At 38.2% G+C, this 16,142-nt stretch overlaps 1 protein-coding gene across 2 annotated transcripts; it reads left to right on the forward strand.

Moving 5' to 3' along the window:
* Positions 1 to 757: 757 nt before the first annotated feature.
* Positions 758 to 14,744, forward strand: LOC137075035 (gastrula zinc finger protein XlCGF7.1-like). Of its 2 annotated transcripts, none has more exons than XM_067443194.1 (3): positions 758 to 896; positions 1,516 to 1,667; positions 12,840 to 14,744. In XM_067443194.1, the coding sequence occupies exons 2-3, from the start codon at positions 1,583 to 1,585 to the stop codon at positions 13,493 to 13,495; spliced, it is 741 nt and encodes a 246-aa protein (XP_067299295.1). In that variant the 5' UTR covers positions 758 to 896; positions 1,516 to 1,582; the 3' UTR covers positions 13,496 to 14,744. The 2 variants fall into 2 exon arrangements, with proteins under 2 accessions (XP_067299295.1, XP_067299296.1); XM_067443195.1 differs by lacking the exon at positions 758 to 896 and adding an exon at positions 1,122 to 1,233.
* The last annotated feature ends 1,398 nt before the right edge of the window (positions 14,745 to 16,142 follow it).

Raw genomic sequence — 16,142 nt, forward strand, 5'->3', positions numbered from 1 at the left:
GACAGAAGACCCAAGGGCCTCTACGCACAAGGGTCCAGAAGACGCAAGGGCCTCTAAGCGCCAAAGGGTTCAGCCAAGTCAGCCAGAAGAACCAAGGGCAAAACTGCAAGTGGTCAAAAATAAAGATAGAGTATTTAAGCGATCCAATAGTATAAGGCTTATATGTAAAATATTCACACTACAATGAGAGAGCATTTAGAGGCAATGTGGGAACTTTTAAAAGTGATAATCACTAGCCTTTGATATAAGGATTTTATACACTCTTATGCATACACACACACACACACACACACACACACACACACACAGAGAGAGAGAGAGAGAGAGAGAGAGAGAGAGAGAGAAACACACTCACAAACACACTGCACAGGTTAAACAGACCTATATTCAGTCTGTCCAATGGTTGATACAACACAGTATGCATCGACACAATTTTTCACACACTTTTCCATGAAAATTTCTAAAAATGATGATTGATTGTTTCAAAGGGAAACTAATGACACATGATTTGGAATTAAATGGGTTAATACATTAAATAGTAATAAATTCTCTGCAACCACAAATTAAATTTTTAACTTCAAATTCATAACAGTTTTAAACATTCAAATTCTTTCCAATACTTTGTAATATGAAGATCACGATACTTTATTTATGTTCGAAAATATCATAAATGTATATCTGTAGTTGGTTTAATAATATTTATAAGTCAGAGGGTTTGAAAAAAAACAACAACTCAGTGGTATTGATAGTTTTGGGAATCTGCTGTTTATTCTTTGAATCAATCAAAAATGTTTTCTGTATTTCTATTATTTTCAAAGGGACTTTTATTGTGGTGTGGCGACATGACGTCATAAGGCAGCGCCGCGCTTCTGCATCTGTGATTCTGCTGAAGAAAGGTGTGCTTTTTTTTAATAATTTAAAGTGTTTAAATCAATACAACCCGTTCAGACAGTTTTATAGAGAATATCGAAATTAACTAATTATTTTTAATGGAACAATATAATGGATTTGATAACAATAATTAACAGTTTTGTGCGTAAACACGAGAGTAAGAAAAGGTGCGTCTCATTTCGCTCTTTATATAGTGAGTCAGTTCATCATAAATCGCGGTTTGTTAATGATAGAGAAACGGAGCTTTCCGAAACCAATTCAGATTCAATTGAATCAAATGACTCAGAGTCACCTGCAGTTCACCAGTGTAAGTGAACAAGAACAACAACAAAACAAGCATGTGTAAGTTAATGACAACTTCCACAAATCAACTGACAATGTTCCATTCAATATAATAATGTCAATCATATATGCCTAAATATGAGTTGTCTGTATAATCTGTGTTCTTTTATTCATGTGTAGTTTTTTTTTGTTTCAGCTGTTCATTTAAGTCAATAAACTCTCACTCTGAGTCTCCCTTACCAGTGCGCTGACTACTGAACTAGAGCTGATTGAGACGCACCTAGAGATTTAGTTTGGATGTGTTTTTCTTTCTATTCATTATTCTCATCTTTAACATGACAGAGTGTCCAAACACACAGAAAAACTCCTGGTGAAGTGACTGAGATCCACGTTACGCACTGTTATAAAGATGGCGTTTATTAAAGAGGAGAGTGAAGACGTGAAGATTGAAGAAACATTCAGAGTCAAACATGAAGATACTGAGGAACAAACAGGTTGGTTTTTATTCTCAAAGTCCTTCTTCACTCATTCTACCACATGCGTCTCTATCTATAATATTATGTCTATTACTTTTGTGTGACAAAAAGATGTCACACATTAAATTAGAAAAAAATAATAAATTGCCAAAACAATTATTTTGTGTAACATGAAACCCAATATTTACTTCTGAATTAAAAACAATGATAATTATTAGTGATGGGTCGGTCATGAATAATTAATTATTTCGTTCTTTTTTTAACGTGATGCAACAGCTGTATTGGATACAGAAATTAATAATTCCCAAACTTTCTTACAAACAAAAACTCTTGGGGTGGGTTGAACCAACAAGGATTAAAGGCGCCCTAGAATGATTTGAAACAATATGTTAAATTGTTCTCTGATATCTACATAGAGGATATGTGGCTTATTTAAGGGCAAAAATTGTCCAGATAGTTGTACATGTCCATTTACAACCGTAGAAATTGCCCCTAAGATGTAATGCTCTATTTTGTCCTTATTTAGAAGGGTCAGGAATATTAATATTGAGCGCTGCTCTGATTGGCTTATTTCAACAGCTCACAGCAGTTTAGTGAAGCGGCTCGTGAGTCCTGATCCTCCTAACAGAACACAGACCGACTGAATGACACTTTAAGCAAAAACATCTCAAAATGGAGATTGATAAAATGCTGCTTACTTGTTTATTGGTGTTTTTTTAGATCGTCCGTGCGCCAGAAATCAGATTTCAGTCATTTAAATCCCCCAATAGATATTTTCAGTGAAAAGAACACATCCGGTGTTTTACCTAAACATGTCCAATCTGGCAACCATATGCACGCAAGCTCTCTCTCGCGCACGGATGATCTGAAAACACCAATAAACAAGTAGGCTGCATTTCAGCAATCTCCATTTGCGATGTTTTGCTTAAAGTGTCATTCGGTCGGTCTGTGTTTAATTACATCCTTATATTTTTACTAAATGAATAGCCTTGTCAAATGACTATCGTTTTAACTTGTATGGTGGAAAAGGTGACCTTTGCAAGAAGGATGGCGTAAACAATCTTTAAGCAACGTATCTACGGTTGTATTTTGTAATACAAAATAATATTAACCTTTGTCATTAGACACACTATTTAGTTTTGTATTGTACTTGGAGTTTCCTATTGTAACTGTACTAGCATCTATGACATATGACAACAGTCCCCTGCACAGCCTAAACATGACATGTGTCATGAGAGTTGCCATTTTTGCTATCCTCGAGTGACGCTGCAGTCCTGATGATTCGGCTCTGTGACGTCAGTTCCGCCTGACAATGAACATGTTTAGACAGATGCAAATGTGGGCGGAGTGCATATAAATGATCCCCAATGCTTGCGTCACGGTTGGCGTTATGTTGAGAATCACTTTTTTTCAGTTTTGGATTTACGAGATTTACATAAGAAGTAGGAGGCAATGATGTTTGAGACTCACAGTATGTGATGTCCATGTACTGAACACTTATTATTTCACTATGGCAAGGTTAATTCAATTTTTCATTCTAGGGCACCTTTAAATTAAGCACTTTTTAGTTTTAATCCTCTAATCTAGGATTTGTTGTCCTAGACTTTATTTTAAATTGAGTTGTGTTGCACCACTTATTTTAAACCCAGATTAACAAATCGGGAATAGAATTTAACCTGCAATTAAAACCTTCATTAATTATTAATTTTTGCCGTCCCGATGGATTCGCCATTGGCAGAAACAATACTAATCAATTTCTTTCTTTTATTGACCACCAGAAACTCTCTGACTTGCCGATAAAGGAAATAAACGTGTAAAATGTCAGCTGTTTTTATAAAGCGCTACATAGAGAGACCGTTATTGATCAAGTAGGCAATGAAAACATTGCGGCAGCACGTGCAGATTTCATAAGCATGGAAATATATTTATAGTCTCAATTAATGGAGTATATTGTGTCAGCCTAACTTATGACAAAACAACTGTCATGATTGGCGGAGTGACTTTCTCTGCTCTTGACAATTTGAAACGTGGAGCGATCACTGTGCTCACTTCATCATCACAGCTGCTGTTAAATGCTAAATCTGGGCCTACTCTCTTCACCAATGTGAGCTGAGATGAGTGACGGATCTGCATCCCAGACTCGATAGCAGGCTAGGCAGCCAAGACCCTCATACTACCGGCTCAATTTACTTTATTTTATATTGTAATAAACACCCCTCGGAGACCTGACGACACACCCCTCTGTGCAATTATCTTCATATTTTAATTGTAGGGGCACTTTATTTTATTTAAACCTCACACAATTTAAAATAAATCCCTAATTTAGATTTAAATCTGAGTTTAAAGGTATGGAGCAACAGGATTAAAGTTGATATATTTTATATATAAATTAAATCCAGGTTCAAAATGATGCTTTAAATGTAAACCTGAATATTTTTAAACAAGGTTTAAAGTTTAGTGCAACAGAATTAAAAAATGAATCGTTGTCGGTGCAACCCAGTCTTACAGTTACATTATGCATTTTTGGTATAAAATTGTAGCTTTTTATTTCTTACAATTGTTTTTGTTTGGGAATTTCTGCCATGATGTTTCTTTTCCATAACATTGAACGTGGTAATAAAGAGTTGGTAAGGCTTTAAACTTTATCTGTATGATGGGGTAAAATCACTTTGATAAAGCAAAGATGCCTACATATAAAAATAACAAACAGTTACACCATGAAAACCGAACGTCTAGAACTAGAAGACTCAAGAGATAAATAAATCAATTCTGTATCCGGAATCGACTGCATAGCTTGGCTTGTGGGATGTCACGGAAAAACAAACAATTTAGATATGAAGGCAAGGTAAACTAACAGACTGCATAGCCTAAAGACCCAGAAAAGCAATGAATGAATAATTTCTGTATCTCATAATTTGGCCTTGTCCATGTATTGCAAACATTTTTCTTATTCTAAATGTGATCAATGTTGCGTAAGTTGATGTGTTGGGGAATTTGTCTATCAACATGTAACATTTTAATTATATTCTGCTGAAATGAACGAAATTACTTGGGAAAAAAGATTAGTTATTTTGATGATTGAGATTCAAAGATCCAAGTCAGTAAAATGATCCGAACTTCCCATTACTAATAATCATTCATTTCTATCACAAAATTATGCAACAGTATCTAAAAAAAAACATTTATTTTGCAATTTGTGAAATGTGAGTATATCATGTTGTCTAAAATAGATTTGTTTTTTCAGTCTCAAAATCACTTCGTCATATCAGGGTTTGTAAAGATTACTTTCTTTCCAGGTATACTGGTTAAAACATCTTTACTCCTCAAAATAATAACTTTTAAAAGGATATAAGACTGAAAAACACATTCTCCTTTTGAGGAATATAATAAATGCTGTTAGAGTCTCAGCTCTAGGTTCAGGCTTATTTGTTCATTAATGACTTCATCAGCCACTAGTCGACTCGACTTTCATCACATAAATGTTGACTTGTATGAATTTGTACCTCAGGGGGTCTATAGCACAACTTCTGATATAATACTGTAGTTGACGGTTGCATGGTTATAATGTTCTCTCTAATAGTATCAGTCTTTCAAGTAACATACCTGCAAACTTGTCGCTTTTCGGCAACAATCGTCGTTTTCTTGGTCAATTGGGTCAATGGGGGGGGGGGGGGGGTCTACAGTAGACTAGACTAGACATGCGAAACACTTTAGAATAATTCTTATAACTGACATTTCTCTGGGCCAATCGGAATCTTAGCTCACTTGCGTCAGAATCTTGAAGCACACAGCGTCAACTGAGCTCGCCATTGAATGAGATGCCTGGCTTTCGAGATACCACGCGAGTCTGATGGATGGAAGGAAGCAGCAAGCTTAGTGTTCAATTCAAGCATGGGCGTAGATTACGGGACGTGTCCCCTGCACTTTTAATAAAGTGTACTTTCATCCTCCGCACGTTTACTGGGTCTCCCCGATCCTAGTCGACCCGCTTCGAACCGCGAGGGCGGGCACGTTAACAGGGACGCTAAAGAGAGCTTTCTCTACCTCGATTGCGCGCTTCTTGAGGTCACAATCAATACATTACAAATACATTACAATACAAATTCAGAGACAAAAAATACTCTATGCATGACCTGTCATTTTATTCGTATCTAAATATGAGGAGGGCGCTCTCACAGAAAGTCCAAAAGCGGATTCGTAGAAACTTTGTCACTGGAGCTGCAGCTGAAGGAAAACAATCGTTATGAGTGATGAAACGTGACGACGACAATCAGACGATTGCGACAATATATATGCTTTATGTGTGTTTTTCAAGCCATCTCAATGTAACATTAGGCTATTTATTGACTATAAAGTAGGCCTATATCATATGAATAATGCAGTGCTAACTGACAGCTTTTGAAATGTTTATCTTCTGCTCACCAAAGCTGCATTTATTTAATCAAAAATACAGTTAAAACAGTAATATTGTGAAATACCATTACAAATGAAAGCAGCCTTTTTCTATGTGAATATAGTAAAGTGTGATTTATTCCTGTGATCAAAGCTGAATTTATCCTCATTACTCCAGTCTTCAATGATCCTTCACTAATCACTCTCATATGATGATTTCATAATCAAGAAACATTTTTAATTATTGTCTGTGTTGAAAACAGTTGTGCTGCTTAAAAATGTTGTGGAAACCATGATACATTTAATTTTTCAGGATTCTTTGATGAGAAGGTTCAATGGATAGCATTTATTAAATCAATTACCTTTTGTAATATTAAAAATATCACTTGTGATCAATTTAATGTAGCCTATGTCTTATCAACAAAAGTATTAATTTCTCTCTTTTTTAATTTTACCACAAATGTTTGAATGGTATGGTGGTTTCCGCAAAAATGAAGCAGCATGATCATGAGCAACAAAACTGTTTTCAACACTGATAATAATCATAAATGTTTGTTGAGCATCAAATCCTAATATGAGTGATTAGTGACACTGAAGACTGGAGAAATGATGATAAATTCAGCTTTGATCACAGAAATAAATGACACTACTATATATTCATTTAGCGAACAGATGATGTACATCAGAATATTATTTCATTGTATTATGTTTTTTACTGCATTTTTAAATGCTATATATAGTCTATGATATATATATATATATATATATATATATATATATATATATACACACACATACATATATACACCCCCCCCCCCCCCCCCCGGCACTGTCACCTTTTTTACTCTGAGGAGTTTGCAGGTCTGAAGTAAAGAAATTCATAAAGTCATTACTGCTGTGCTGTTTAAAATGTCTGAAGCTAAAGCTTTATTTCTCATTTATTTATCTGTTAAAATATATATGGTTGTGTTTGTTTTCTTCTAAGAGAGTTGAAAAGTAAGCAGAACCAGCGATTTTAAAAGCCTTTCTGTATGCAATAACACTTTCCTTCCACAAAATGCGAAAAACCTCTAGATTTGTTTTTTTCCAGCTGTGTTTCATTTTTATGGCTGTTCCCTTGAGGGCCCACGTGTGCTTGTTATACTACGGCATCTGATTTTTTCCTCAATTCTACAAACAATACCCCATACTAACAATGTGAAAGAACTTTGTTTGAAATCATTGCACATTTATAAAAAAATAAAAATAAATTATAAAAATTAACATAATCACAATAATGCGGATCGTATCAAAGCACAGATCTGGGGAAGGGTACAGACAATTTTCTGCAGCATTGGTGGTCCCAGTGAGCAAAGTGGCCTCCATCATCCATAAATGGAAGAATTTTGGAACCACCAGGACTCTTCCTAGAGCTGTCCGCCTTGCCAAACTGAGCGATCAGGGGAGAAGGGCCTTAGTCAGGGAGGTGATCAAGAACCCAATGGTTACTCTGACAGACCCCCAGCGTTTCACTGTGGAGAGAGGAGAACCTTCCAGAAGATCAACCATCTCTGCAACACTCCATTAATCATGCCTGTATGGGAAAGGGGCCAGATGGAAGCCACTCCTCAGTGAAAGGCTCATGACAGACCGCCTGGAGTTTGCCAAAAAGGCACCTGAAGGATTCTCAGACCATGAGAAACAAAATACTCTGGTCTGATGAAACAAAGATTGAACACTTTGGCCTGAATGGCAAGCATCATGTCGGGAGGAAACCAGGCACCGCTCATCACCTGGCCAATACCATCCCTACAGTGAAGCATGGTGGTGGCAGCATTATGCTGTGCGGATGTTTTTCAGCAGCAGGAACTGAGAGACCAGTCAGGATCGAGGAAAAGATGAATGCAGCAATGTACAGAGACATCCTTAATGAAAACCTACTCCAGTGTGCTCTGGACCTCAGACTGGGGCGAAGGTTCATCTTCCAACAGGACAATGACCCTAAGCAAACAGCCAAGATAACAAAGGAATGGCTACAGGATAACTCTGTGAATGGCCTTAAATGGCCCATCCAGAGCCCATTATTTTAACTTTTACTTTACCAGGAAAAGAAGCACATTGAGATTAAGAATCTTTTACAAGAGCGACAGCTACAAATCTCATGTGGGTTTAACAGATAACATACATACATACATACATACATACATATTTACACACACACAAAAAAAATTATAATAAAAAGAATACATAACTAGTCAAAACATCTAGAGAGATGATTTGGAGAGATCACATCTCCAAATCATTTACCATCACTTTAAAAATGTCCAGTGAAACCATCTCCCTAAGTTTCAATAACAATTGCAAGTTATTCCAAGCAGAGGGAGCAGCAAATTGAAATGCCTTTTTTCCCCTAATTCAGTACGTACCACTGGAATAGACAGAAGGAAGAATTCCTGGGCTATAGCTACCAACATGTTAACATGTTTTTTTTTACTAATTTACTTATTAAAATATGAAGGAAGTAGACCCAGAGTAGATTTATAAATAAAAATATGCCAGTGGTCTACGGATGGACAAAGCAGGCCATCCAACCCGAGCATACAACACACAATGATGAGTGAGGGATTTAAGATTTGTTATGAACCTCAGTGTACCAAAGATTAATAATACATTTCAAACACTGCCGCTGGAAGAAACGTCAGGTCAGGTTTGACAGCATTGGCTGTCGTGTGTCTCATAACCAATTGCATCATTACTTCAGCTTTGATTGTAAAATGCCATTGGCTTTCGTGTGTCTCGTGACCGATCGCATCATTCTAAACTTGTGTGTCTCATTTGACTCAGAAATATTAACGAGTAACAGCACTGCCCATAAGGTTATTGGTCCTACATAACAGCTTTTGTATCAGTTATCAGTTAATATATGCTAGAACTTTTCAGTTTCTAAGCTATTTTATTGATAAATCTCAGAACACTGTTGACAATACATTTCTGCGCTACTGAATGGTTTTGTGAGAAGCGCGCGCGATGTCCGCATGATCAGGCTATGTGTGTGCATTGCAATGCAGCACGCAGTTTAGCGCGATGATTAACTTGCGTGTACAATAAGCGTGCATTCTCCCGATCAATTTTGAGCATTCAGATGGTAATCAAACATGTCTTGTGGAGAGCTCTCTGAGTATGCATTTATTTGTCATTTTTAACTGTTCAAAACAGAGCCTGCGTGTCAGGAAATTGTTTATCCTGTTGCGCCCTCTATAGGCCAGCGACTAGTCAACGTCAAGCTTAAAGCGTCATGACAGAGCATTAAGGTCGACTAGTTGACTAGTTGGTGCAACCCCTACTTTGTATCAGTAGAAACCCTGAGATCTGAAAATGACTGTGGACAGACGCTCCCCACCCAACCTAAAGGAGCTTGAGAGGTCCTGCAAAGAAGAATGGGAGAAAGTGCCCAAAAATAGGTGAGCCAAGCTTAGAGAATCCTACTTAAAAAGACTTAATTGTCACCAACTGTAATTTGTGCCAAAGGTGCTTCAACAAAGAATTGAGCAAAGGCTGTGAATACTTATGAACATATGATTTTTTTCTTCTTCTTTTAAAAAATAAATACATTTGCAAATATTTCAAACAAACTTTTTTCTCGTTGTCATAATGGGGTATTGTTTGTAGAATAGAGTAAAAAATTATTAATTGAATCCATTTTGGAATAAGGCTGTAACAACAAAATGTGAAAAAGTGAAGCGCTGCAATACTTTACAGATGCACTGTAGATAGAAAAAGACAGCCCAGATTGTACTTCCAACTTGAGGCCTTTTATATTTAGTATTTGAATTGTATTTGAATTACATAAACTTTTTAAAACTGATGCAACCAAGAAAATGATTTATCAATGAAGACTGAATATGGAAACACTTGCAGTGGTCAGAACACGAAGTGTCACTGAAATAAAAACAGTAAAGTGCTTACTTAACTTTTGAAGGTACTACCATTAACATTTTATAAATTAATTGTACTAACAAATTTTTAAACAATTTCATTTAAGCTAAGTGCAGCTTTATATCCCATCTTATGCAACATAACTTTTCACAATGCCATCAGAAGGCAATAATGTTACGCAAGTCAGTGTGATGGCTGTTACCGAATACTGTCTGTGAGTTGCCTTAAGTCTGGGTCATTGCTATAGACAGCCAGTCTGAGGCAGTCTGTGAGGTGTCTGTCATTGAGGTGGTTCCTGTACTTTGATTTGATTATTTTCATCTTTGAAAAAGTTCAAATGATTGAACTCTGTTTCAACTTTATCCAGGTGAGCACAGTATTTCTCAGTGTGAAAAACATCCTTGTCTTTAAAGGGTTAGTTCACCCAAATATGAAAATTATTTAATTAATTACTCACCCTCATGTCGTTGGACACCTTTAACACCTTCGTTCATCTTCAGAACACAAATGAAGATATTTTTGTTGAAAGCTGATGGCTGAGAAAGGCTTCAAAAAGGTCTCCATTGGCATTCAGTACATTTCCACTGACCCACTCACAAGACCCATAAAAGGCAATAAATACTTACATCTTTAGTTAGTTACGTTACAAGTCCATCTCACTACAGTGGCTGGCATCCAGTCGTTTCAACCCGCGAAAATGGAAAACAACCCATGGGAAAACTTGGCAGATTTAGCAACACAGTTGCAGTTGAGCTCTGTTGGCATTTGACAATGTGTCGCTTCGTTGCTCTGATTGGTTGTAGGTCTATCCAAATTGAGGTCTTTCCTGGTTCGGTTGAAACACGCCCCATAATCACAGCCCAATGGAGCAGTTTTAGACTCATATTCTGACTAGAATCAGGCTAGAAAATCAGGGTCATTACGGCACAGTGCTATGAAACCCATATAGTGCACATATCACATCGCCAGGGCTCCGTCTGTGGTAATTGCTACCCGTTTATGAATGGAGTATATAAATATATAAAAAATATATATAAATATATAAAAAGAAAATATAATTCTCTCTTACATATTTTATTGTTAATATCCTCAAGTAAGGAAGTCCTTTTTTGTTGTAAAATCCTGGAAAGTCATTCTGACAAAAACAACAAGCTGAGTTGTGTCCAATGCATCCAAAGATTTGTCGAACTGCAGTGAAAATATTCACAGAGTTACAAGTCATTTTAGCACCTGTCATTTCACATCCTCTGACAGTGTCTCGACCCTCCTTGTCACTGATGCAGGTCCAAGAGGTACAGCACTAAGTGTGGCTTTTATGTCGTCTTTGTTTTTGAAATAGTTTTTTACATTGCTAAAATCATCAACGAGACCCTGAAGAACCTGTTCTGGATCAGGGCTGGCCATTTACCGTCATCGTGTTGACACGTCTGAACAGAGAGAGACACCTCTGAACTTGACTGGAGGGATGCTGTCATTAGGTGTCTGGAGAGTGTTTTGCCCCAGACTAGAGGACAGCCAAACCCAGAGTCAAAATCACCACCATTGACCGCAGAGAATTGATGCGGGCTCCCCACAGACGGAGAACTACCACCCGCTGAGACACATCAGCCAGAGCCAGAGGAGAAGAGGACAGAGCTGACCCTCGCCCCAAAAGTGGAGCTCTATCATGTGTGAGCCCACAACATCAGCGGACAAGGGAGTAGAGTTTGGAAAATGAGGACTGGCTGATCGACTCCCACCCGGTACCTTCATCATTACTGTTTCTGGACAGCACTAAATACTATATGAGCATTTATTTCTTAATTTCATTGATATGATAACATTGAAGTTCAGCCAGTCCTCCAGCCCTGCCGCTGCTGCATGTCTACAGCCCACAGCCCTGCTCTGTCTCCCTGTGACGTCGAGCCGCAGGTCGTGCAGCATCCATATGAGAGGATCCTGCGTCTCTGCCATCTGTTCTCTTCGATCCATCTCAACCTGACAACTGTGCCTTGGCCCCTCTCACCTTCGACTCAATAGGAGACCCTCGGCCTTGCGGCGTCACAAGGTTCCCTCGTCCCACCGGCTCCCCCTTGGTTAGTCACCACTCTACTTCCACCACGGACTTTCGGGCGGTCCGCTAAGCTCCGTCCCTCCACCCCTACGGCTGCAGCGGGTTCCTCCTTCCCTTTGGCATTGCCTCTCTCCTCCATCACACCAGCTTTGAGTTTCACAGACTTTAGGTTTTACTGACTTTTAGATTGTATTTCATTAATTCCTGTGTTTCTTTGTTTTCCCGCCACTCTTTAGAGTCCATATCCACCGTCATTATGAGTTTGTTTGTATCAGCTGTGTCATTAATTATCTTGTTTGAGTCACTGCTCCCTTCCCAGTCATTCAGTTTCCGTTCACATCTACATTTAGTGTGTGTTGCTCAGTCTGTTTGCCCATTCTTCGCATTATAGTTATTAAAACTATGTTAGAACTCTATTCTTCATCTTCGTCTGTTTTCCTGCAACCACCCGTGACAGTGATAACATGCCCTGGTAGTTTCTTTAGGATGTGTCCTAAAGTAAGCAAAGAAATAACAATATTGCTAAGAGGTTCTGATGTAACAGATTGCACCTTTTTCAGTTTTTTAGTGGGGATAGAATTCAGCATACACATTGTCGGATTTGGCTAATGCAGGTCAGGTGAATTGGATATACCAAATTGTAGGATTGTGTGTGTGAATGTGTTCCACCGCTCTCTTTGCTGGGTTGTGTCAGAAAGGGCATTCTGTATGAAACCTGTGCCAAATCAAAGGTGTGTGTGAAGCAGACCCTGCAAATGAGTGGGAATAATGCTAGGGACATGTCAAGTGTCTAAATGGTGTTAACTTGTTTTTGTTTCTTTTCACCCTAGACCTGAAGGAGCTGAAAGAGGAGAGTCAAGAACTGAATGAAATGGAAGAGAAAGATCAGTATGAGAAATGTCATGGTTTGACGACTGGTGAAGAATCTTTTTGTTACTCACAGACTCATAAAACAGAAACTGGAGACCTCCAGATGAGTCCTTTTACCTGCCAACAGTGTGGAAAGAGTTTCAGTCGAAAAGACAGCCTTAAAGTCCACTTGAATAACCACTCTGGAGAGAAGCCGTTCACATGCTCTCAGTGTGGAATGAGATTTACACAGGAAAAAACCCTTAAAGTCCACTTTAACATCCACGCTGGAGAAAAGCCATTCCTATGCCCTCAGTGTGGAAAGAGATTTACACAGAAAACAAACCTTAAAGGCCACTTGAACATCCACGCTGGAGAAAAGCCATTCCTATGCCCTCAGTGTGGAAAGGGATTCACACAAAATAAAAACCTTATTGCCCACTTAAGAATTCATACTGGAGAGAAGCCTCATACCTGCCAATACTGTGGGAAGAGTTTCTTACAACAAGGAAATCTGAAAATTCACACAAGAATTCACACTGGAGAAAAGCCTTACAAGTGTCTTCAGTGTGAAAAGAGTTTCTCATATCATTCAAACCTGAAACGCCATTTGGATATTCATTCTGAAAAGAAATAGCAGTTTTTTCTTAATGTGATAAAAGGTTTAGAAAAATGAGCGATTTCAACGATCACCTGTGCCATTCACTCTGGAGAATGACAATTAAATTGTGATCAGTGTAATAAAAAACATCATACTTACACGTATGAAAAGTCATGTAAATGTGAGAGCCTGTTTGTGTTCTTTGTTAAAGAGTCCCTGTAACGACCCTTCACTGGTTGCTAGGGGTGTAACGGTACACAAATCTGACGGTTCGGCACGTACCTCGGTTTTGAAGTCATGGTTCGGTACGATTTTAGTACAGTAGTTTTACAAAATTGCTTTTTATTTATTTATTTTTATTTAACACATTTTACTGAAAAAAAAGTCTAAATTAATTCAATTATAACTACAAGTTTCTTAAATATAATGCTGTAAATATAGGGAGTCCTTACTAAGGCTACACATTGTAATATTAAAGGTGTCATGAACTGGCTTTTTTTTAATACCGTTGTCAGAGGTCATCTAATGATTTTCGTGTGTTTTTTACATTCAAAAACATCATAACTAATAAGTAATAGGCTATTTTCTTCACTGGTTTTGAGGCTCTCAAAGGCTCTGCCTTTCCACGGTTGAAACACAGACTGAGCGATTACACGACATATGATACATTTCAGTAAGTTGTAATGTATCCTCAACATAGCCTACCTTAAGAGATATTAATTCATGTTTATTCTTTAGGAAGAGATGACTGCGTTCACTCGTGTGCCGCACTGCCGCACCTATACTGATCAGTCACTTCACATTAAATAGCGTCAAAACGGCATTTATCGTTTGTATTTCATGATAACATGGACTGAATACTTAATGTGTTCGTGAGGGATCTCTGATTAAAGTGTGTTCCGTGCTTAAAACAATCCGACTGTTATCTGTTAAAGATTGCATTCATACCGTTCGGTACACACGTGCAACGAACCAAAAGCCCTGTACCGAAACGGATCGGTACGAATACGTGTACCGTTACAGCCCTACTGGTTACTGGTTAGTGGGAGAGTGAATAAGACAAACGGTAAGCAAAAGAACAAGTGAACATACAATTATTACAGTGCATCCTGAAAGTATTCACATTACTTTCCACATTTTATGTTACAGCCTTATTCCCAAATTGATTAAATTCACACACACACACACACACACACACACACACACACACACACACACACACACACACACACACACACACACACACACACACACACACACACACACACACACACTGCCCCTAAACCTACCCATCATAGGAAACATTCTGCATGTTGTGTTGTTCTTCTCAATAACCAGTCTGTATCATTGTTATCTCAACTTTTATTAACACACTCTCAACTACATGATCACTCTCTTTTTAACTCTCGTGATCACCCCCCGTTCTCGCGATATTACTACACTACATCCATCCCTTTGTTAGTATTAGAGAACTTATATTGTCAAATAACAAATTACTTTTATTTCAACCCATCCACTATTGTTTTTAATCCAAACTGACTACACAGTCAACAACATACTCCAACTTTACATAACCATGTCCTTAAAACGGAGCAGGTTTCTTAATCACTCTACCACTACGGGTAGTCAAAGGCTCGCTAACAGTGTCTGGTACTGCAACAGAAGAACTCTGTGGCTCTTTTGTGGAATCTGACTTGACCACAAGTTAAATCTTTTTTCAGTCTTTTAAATGCATTTTCTGCTTCAGATGACCACTGCCACTCTTGTCCTTGTCTGGTCAGTTTTCTGAGAGGCTCAGACAGATTTGCATAATTGGGAACAAACTTCATCAAAAATCCACTAGTGCCTAAGAATGAACGTAACTGCAACATTTTATGCTCTTTCCAACGTAAGCCCTTTTTCCTGCAACAGTTTATCTCTTAATCATCTATGTGCACATTTCTCAACAAGTTGATCTCGTATCATATCACATTCTAAAGCTCCGAACTCACATGATTTGGCAAGTTCCCTTAACGCGTTCACAAATGCGTCAATCGATTCCTCTTGTAGTTGAGATCTCAGTCGGAATTTGTGTCTTTCAAGCACAACATTTTTCCGTGGAGTAAAGTAAGCATCCAATGCATTTACAGTCTCCGTATATGAATCTTTGGGACCCGGGAGATTCGCAAAAATCCTCTGTACTGGAGCACCAATACAATGCGCGTAGTAGTACGCGAGTAGCGCGTCTTACCGCATCGGCAGCATTAATAGTTCCACTGGCCAACTCAAAGAAACTGTAAGAGTCTTTCCATGCTTTGTATTCTGCATACAAATCCGAAACTCCGAGGTTCAATGGAATAGGGCGGCGATAACTGAGCCTGTGCGACATGTGTCAGCGGTGCGCGCGCTATGGCCTCTTCTTCGCCCTCCATGCTAGCTCTACACAGTCTTTCAGATCCAGATGATCGTTTCCAACGACATTTGAACGGTAAACCTACTTTCTTGTATGTGTTCATCCTCGTCGCCATTTATGTTGTGTTGTTCTTCTCATATTAGCACACTCTCAACTACATGATCACTCTCTTTTTAACTCTCGTGATCACCCCCCGTTCTTGCGATATCACTACACTACACTGCATTTTTACTTTCTCAAAAAAACTCATCCTGTATGATTTATAAACCTTTTGAAAAGTGAGGACCGCTG

This window comes from Pseudorasbora parva, chromosome 5 (assembly GCF_024679245.1).
Source record: "Pseudorasbora parva isolate DD20220531a chromosome 5, ASM2467924v1, whole genome shotgun sequence".
NCBI classification, from domain to species: Eukaryota; Metazoa; Chordata; class Actinopteri; order Cypriniformes; family Gobionidae; genus Pseudorasbora; species Pseudorasbora parva.